The sequence below is a fragment of the Panicum virgatum genome, chromosome 6K (genome assembly GCF_016808335.1).
Source record: "Panicum virgatum strain AP13 chromosome 6K, P.virgatum_v5, whole genome shotgun sequence".
NCBI lineage: Eukaryota > Viridiplantae > Streptophyta > Magnoliopsida > Poales > Poaceae > Panicum > Panicum virgatum.
Genome location: NC_053141.1, coordinates 9,874,733 through 9,882,110, shown reverse-complemented (window position 1 = coordinate 9,882,110; position 7,378 = coordinate 9,874,733). Strand labels below are relative to the sequence as shown.

The following is a 7,378-nucleotide window of genomic DNA, read 5'->3' as shown; positions in this document are numbered from 1 at the left end:
GATGTTGAAGCTGGAGGCCGAAATTTTCTAAAAGCAGCAGAAAGAATGGGGAGATCGGTAGCCCCAGGCCGGTGGAAATGTGCGAGATGAACAGCACAAATTCCCCGGCGCGCAGGTTGCCGAGGGGAACCGAGCCTGCTCGAATCCCCCAAGCAATCTCCTGTGCACTCCACCCAAGCAGGCGGCGCACCATGTTCAGCTCTTCCTCAGTCTGGAAATGGCGGGGACGAGCAAGGGATGCCATCTCGCTATTAAGGCGAGAAGCAATCTACGCAAGAGAGCAAGGTATGAGGAGGCTAGAAGGCAAAGGGGCGCAAATGTTGGAAGGAAGAAGGCGAATGCGGGAAAGTTACTGTGGTATGCGGTTCGTCCCTTTATGAAGCCTGACCCAACCGGCGCGCCCCGGAATCATCGCTGGAACCCAAGCGACGCCCACACCTGGTGTTAACCGCCCAGTCCATGACAAGGGGGCCCAATCAGGGAGAGCGGGTAACAAACAAAGTTGTGAAAAGGTGGGATCTGAACCGTCGCCCGCGCGCGAAACGAGGCGGAAGCTGAGCTGACGTGCGCGCATTAAGCGTTGGCATGACCAGACTTTTCGGGAACTGCGCCGGTGGTAAATATCCCGTTTAGAGTGTGACTAGGTGAACCACTGTGCGTGGGGGCCACGAGTCAGTAAGTCGTTGCGATGTGATAAGGCAGCGAAAAATTCGAAGGATGGTCAAAGCCGGACAAGACTCCTGCAGTGTGCATAGCCTAAACGCTACAGGCTTCGAGTTATGCGAGAACCAAATCGTAGTAGTGGCCCCACCAGCGGGTTCGACACCTCTCCTGAGGTGGGCCCAGGGGCCACTGTCGCTACTCTGTAGCAGGGATACCCACTTCTACTGCAGCAAGGCAGGACTCGCGTAGTTATCTGTAACTACGCCATAAGGAGCGGAGCAGCCGGGCCCCACGGGTCAGACTCTGACCTCACCGGGCCAATGGCCCCGGACCCGCTCCCGCTCTGGGACGGGTCCGGTGACGCCACGTGTCCCTGAGGAAGGGAAGCTCCGAACCAACAGCCGAGGGCGCGGACCCCCTTAGGGGTCCGGGACCTCCCGCGTCCATCCGGACCTCCCACGCACAAAGAACCAACATACCGCCGGGGGGGGTCCGGAGCCACCGCGTGTTCCACAGGCACGGCGCGGGCGCGGGCGTGGGCGCGGGACTTCCGCTGGAAGACTCGCCCACCCACCGCATTCAATGCGGGTGGTTGAGGCGTGCTCTGCCGCCATGGCTCGCGGGGCAGCCTTTATCAGTCCTCACTGTAGACCGCGAATTACCGAGGTACACAGTGCAGCCGCCTGCGCCGCATCCGCGCAGAGCGCGTCTGCCGCATTAATTGGATCCGACGGCACGGCACTTTTCCATCATGTCGCCTACGCCGCGAGCTACACGGCTGATCAGCTACACTACAGGCAACGCCGCACGCTACACCCTGGCGCCGTTTCGACAAGACAGGGCAAAGCACGCTGGTCGGAAGATTCCCACGGACAAACCAGGGAAATCCGGGGATGAGATCTCCTTCGCCTGCAACGCCATAATGTATGAACAGTACATTATTTTATACTGCATTGTTGGGCCCATCTGTCGGGGTCCCAACGGCCAAGTACGCGCCTCCCTTGAGATATAAAAGGGAGGCGCTCGCCGCACACAGGAGGACAATTCCTTCCAAGCTCACCCAGACTCAGGCAATACAGCACACAGTGGACGTAGGGTATTACGCTCCGGTGGCCCGAATCACTCTAAACTGGCTGTGTTCATCGTGTTCTTCCAAGAGATCGAACTAGTCCTAGCTAACCCCCGAGTACTCACCCTCTGGGCTTAGGCGGATGCATTCCGTCACCCGGCTGTGGTTTGCTACACCACGACATCTCTTGTGACTCAATAGGGTATGCTATTCTTTCATATTAATTCAGAAATTGATTTATAGGAGGTCACCCGCCCCTACAAATCCGTTTATAGGGGGAGGGTGACGCCATCACCCGGCCCTAAAAATATTTTTCTATTTTATCCGAAATTTCATTTAAATCTCTACATATAGCAAAACAAATAAAAAAAGTGAAACTTCTACAATATGGTTATTGTGAACTATAGAAATGATAAAAATATGCCAAGTAAATTTCAGTGTATATAATGGTTAAGATTTTAGAAATCTTAAAGTATGATTTGAGTTATATGAGATACTATATAGATATAGCTATTAAAAAACTTATAATAATTTTTTGGATCATTAAATGATCTCAAATGAAAAAGTTATCAACTGCAATATTTTGGATCTCGTCATTCTGTACAATTGTGATATAAAGTTTGAATTTATCCGAAATCATATGAAAAAATTATGAATTTTTTTTAGCATAGGACCATTTGTAGGGTCGGGCTATACCATCACCCAGTCCCAAAATGCACCCCAAAATGGTGGCATTTTTTAGGGCGGGTGATGGGGTCACCCGCCCCTACAAATGCTCTTTTTAGAGGCGGGTGACGCCATCACCGGCCCCTACAAAGTTGTAGGGGCGGGTGATGGCGTCACCAGCTCCTAGAAATGTATTTTTATGGTCGGATCAAAAGCTACAGTAACCCCGCTCTATTTATAGTAATGGGTTACAATTTGATCCGTCTCTGAAAAAAAAGTTAAAATGTTGCTACAAATTATTTTTGTAGTAGTGCCAACATCAGTGTCACCAGGAGTGCTAACGGTTATATGAGATGAGAGACGAGTTTTACCTTTATAATACCTGTCCGGCTCTGTTACTAAAATTTTAGTCTTATTAACTGTACAATAAAACTATAAATTGATACTGGCCTACACGTGCCGTGCCAACAAGGCAAGCACCAGAGATAGGACAGCACGCACTAGGCTTCATGCATGCATTGGTCAGCGCAGCCTGCCTGTCGTCCGCTAGCTTGTCACCATCGATCGATTCACGTACGGGTCCTTCTGTCGTCCCACGGGTGGCCGTCCCAGTTGTGTGTGTAGATGCTACTCTACATGTGTATCACGCACCCGGCCGAGAGAGCTACCAACCACGGAGTCATGCCATTATTTCTTTCCGCTGTTTGCCGCAGCATGTCCACTGTTTGACGCATCACATCGTGTGGGTACGTGACCACTTACAGCAGATGTTTTACAGGCCGATTAAGTACGATGTTATGTTACGAATAATCATGGTAGATAGCACCAAACCAAGTGTATGAAAATTTTTGGTAAAAAATTGGGATGGGACAGATCATGAAAGCATGGTGATGAGCATGTGGAATTTGAACTTGTACAAAGAAGGGGAAAAATAGAGAGGCCAATGTAGGACCGGTAGTGGGTTGGGGGGAGCACGAATGGGATTTTTTTATTTTTAACCCTTTTTATTAATATTTTAAAAATAACCCGTACAAACTTTTATTTGCACGGCGTGACCCTTTTGGTCGCGCCAGGAAGACCGGCACGTCAGGAGCACTCTATCGCGCCACATGCGGTGACGCGGCAGAGCTGCCACGCTGGCTGGTCCGTCGCACGGCCGCCAGCAAGGCTCCATCGTGGTGCTGGTGGGCCCGGCTCTGCCACGCCACCGCATGTGGCGCTACAGAGTCTGTCGCGCCTCGCGGGTTGGCGCGACAAGCCCACTAGGACTCGGCCCGCAGGCTCCTCTCCCTCCTCTCCCTCACTTCTCTCCTAGCTCGTGCCTGACGGCACCGCCGCCGTCGCCGCCGGCCGCCGCCAGCCCAGATCCACCCCAAATCAGCCGATTTGGGGTGGGTAAAGTAGGGGAAATCGATAGGAAGGTATTCCCCTCAAAAAATTCTCCTTTTACCGTGTCATTTGCATGATATGAGGATGCCTAGGTGAGCTAGGGTTAGGGTAGAAATTTTGAAATTTTTTGAAGTAGAAAGTGTGTTGTTTGCATGAGATGTTTGGTCTAGACGTAGTATTCGTACTTCCCGCGAATTTGACGTGTAGAATTAATTGCATGTATATATTTTGGTATTTTGGAATTGTTTTCTAGGTAGTCATGCAATGTGGAGCCTTGTGTGAGTGGATTATTAGATTCTCGTGGTGATGTTGAGGATATAGGTTGTCATGGTGAAATTTAAGGTTATCCATATTTATATGTGTTGTTGTTTTGTTATGTTAGGTCCATTCGATTTGTAGTTATGATATACGTTGTTAAAGGAGTATTGTTATGGCCCCCGATTAGTAAACGGATTGAAAAGCATTGAAAATGGAGAGGGAACGGTAGAATCTATTTTGCTCTTGATTTTGGACTTATTACTATTTTCTGCTTTTTTGCAGGAACTGGAGCCACTGCGACCTCATACTCACTCCCCTTTGAGGTGGGACGAGAGGTATGCGCCGTACATTCGGCGCGCGGGTCTACTACCTTTAGCTTGGGTGGTGAACAAGGGGCTCCCGCCAATGGATGGGGCACTTTTGACAGCTTTTGTGGACCGCTGGCGTCCGGAGACCCACACCTTCCACCTGCCTTGTGGCAAGATGACAGTGACCCTGTAGGATGTGGCAATGATCCTAGGGCTGCCGTTGGATGGTCTTCCAGTGACAGGCATTGTACAGTCAGATGGATGGAGAGACATGGTTGAGAACATCATTGGGATCAGGCCTCCTGCACCGCCAGAAGGAGTTAGAGATCGGAAGACTTCAGGAGTCAGCTCGGCGTGGCTGCGCGCCAACTTTAGCCACTGCCCGCCTGCAGCAGCCGCAGAGGTGGTCGAGAGATATGCTCGTGTATGGATGTGGCACTTGTTTGCCGGCTTCCTTTTCCCCGATGGTTCGGGCAACACAATATCGTGGATGGTTTTGCCGATACTTAGCCAAGTATGGGAAAACCTAGGTCAATACAGCTGGGGCTCTGTGGCACTTGCATGGTTATACAGGCAGCTTTGCGATGCTTGCAGGCGCAGTGGCGCTGATTCAAACTTAGGAGGCTGCGTGTACCTTCTACAGATATGGATATGGGAGCGATTTTCGGTGGGGAGACTGTATCGCGGGCCAATTCCGGTGAGTGCTTCATCTTACTCTTGCCACATTGCGTTCATATCGAGATTTTTGTTTTTCATTCGTTTATTTGCTCACCAGTCCTTCCTTGATTTGCAGAACTGGCCCTATGACGACCAAGGGTCGGACCCAACTATTGCTTTCCTATGGAAGAATGTTGCAGCTGTCCGTGGTAACCCTCGCCGCCGCTACAATCGCTATACCAACGATCTTGATTGCATTACCCAAGCTCAGGTATAATGGACTTCGTCATATTTGATGGCTTCCTCAATCATAATGACCCACACTATATTGATAGTAACGTCCTGATTGATATTTTTTTGTGCGTGCAACTCTAGGTATTCTGGACGCTGTACAGCGACCGTGCGGAGCTTGATGAGCTTGTGCTTAGTGACATATGCACAAGGGATAGAGAACTCTGGCGCGCAACTGTTCCTTTGATTTTCTTCTTCGTGGTGGAGATGCACTTGCCTAACCAAGTGCTGGGCCAGTTTGGCAAGGCACAACCATTCCCGCCAGAGACCCCATCGACATCTCAAGAATGGCACAAGTAAGATTCAACCAAAATAAGATACTCCATGACTTAGGGCACCTACATTTCCTTGCATTGAGAATCTCTTTTATTTAATTTGTGTAGAATTGATCGAAAGAAGCGGTACACCGAGCTCGATTGGCGTGTTACCCATGCAGCGCCACTTCAGCTTTGGGAGCAACGGCAACGGGTTGAGCCGAACATTGGTCCTTACCGTCGGCTTGGAGGCACTAGGGAGTCCCTGCGATGGTTTTACTCGGTCACACGGGTCTCCGTGAAGCCCCCACGGCAGAACAATCCCATTGAAGACCTTCCGGACACAGATGATGACGACGAGGGTGACATTGGTGACGAGTATGACGACCTCACTCATGCGGGAGTGCAGCCAGAGAGAGCTCCTATCCAGAACTACATGGTAAGCCAAAGCACCTGCACCCTCCATCTTGAAATTTGTGTGCACAAATCTAGTTAACAATTACATTTATTGACAGGCACAACAACTAGGTCGGCTTGCAAATGATGCCGGTGTTGCGATGGCTCACGCTAGTGCATCCGGCCAAGACGGCGGACACCTTCGTGCTTTTGTTGAAGTGAGTACAGATCTTCTTATTTTCGAAATTTGACCCTGACGTAATCATCTAGATTCATATGCTTTCATTTTCCTTCTCTGAAATGTTATGCAGCGGGTGCGGATGAGCTGCAGGCGCATGGCCTACAGGTTGAACTGCATGTCCTCTGCAGATGGAGCATTTGCTCCAGGACGAGCAGAGTCAAGTGCCCGTGGTGCTTCTTCTTCCAGAAGGACTCCCATCCATTACGGTGGACGATCCAGGACGTCGATTTCAAGGACAAGTACGACTTCAGCCTCAAGAGCATCACGAGGCAAGGCACCACGGTCGGAACCAGAGAGCGAAGATGCAGAGGAGCCTGGAGATTCTGAGGCCGACGACCCGAACTTTGGGCCCGATGAGCTTACTATGTCCCGGATGTTTGACGCCCCACCCAGTACTCAGACCCAGAGAGAGACGAGCCAGGTATGCAGCTATTGACGACCAATATTTCGGCGCGTCAACGATGAGTCTAAAATATTGAATTGGACAAATTCAACAGGATGCAGGGGCAGGACCTTCTCGGCGCCCTCGCCAACGCCGTGCCCGTGGGGAGCGGGAATGTTCTACCTACAGCACCAGCAAGGCAGCGCCGGCGCAACGACCCTTTCAGCCCTGCAGAGCAGCGGCGCCGCCGTCGTTAAAACATTAGTTCGAAGGTAGTGATCAGGGTTGTGCTTGCAGTGTCCCAAACAGGAACTACTTGTTGCTCATGTCATGTTTACCTGATCCTTTTTCTAGACGGACTCAATTCAGCTTTCTATCCATGTCTATCATCGTCGGAGTGTATCATATTTTAACTGCCTTGTAAATTTGTGACGCACAAAAAACTATGGGATGGAACTGTGCGCAGCAACGAATGTATATTTGTCGCTTATGAATCTGCTTACTCCTATCATGTCTTTAGCTGAATACGTATGAGTCTGAAGGGTTTATAAGAACGACACTTAACATTTTCTATCGCAGTCCTAAAGAAACCCATCTCTGTGATGGTGAACTGGGCATCCTAGTCGCGCCCAGGTTTCAGTAAACAGGAACTGTGCGCAGGGCGTCCGAGTCGCGCCATTGGTGATGGTGGGCATCCTAGTCACGCCCAACTGTCGCGCCGGCTAGAATGGCGCGACAGAGGCAGCCCCGGTCCAAAACTGGATTCACGCATCCGGTGGCGCGACAGTGCATAATTGTCGCGCC

General features: G+C 50.7%; 1 protein-coding gene across 1 annotated transcript; it reads left to right on the top strand.

The window, feature by feature from the left end:
* The first annotated feature begins 4,491 nt into the window (after positions 1-4,491).
* Positions 4,492-7,070, top strand: LOC120713905 (serine/threonine-protein phosphatase 7 long form homolog). Its single transcript, XM_039999869.1, has 7 exons — positions 4,492-5,050; positions 5,147-5,281; positions 5,386-5,597; positions 5,685-5,994; positions 6,071-6,169; positions 6,263-6,613; positions 6,690-7,070. Exons 1-7 carry the CDS (start codon positions 4,556-4,558, stop codon positions 6,837-6,839), a joined length of 1,752 nt encoding a protein of 583 aa, XP_039855803.1. The 5' UTR covers positions 4,492-4,555; the 3' UTR covers positions 6,840-7,070.
* Positions 7,071-7,378: the final 308 nt, after the last annotated feature.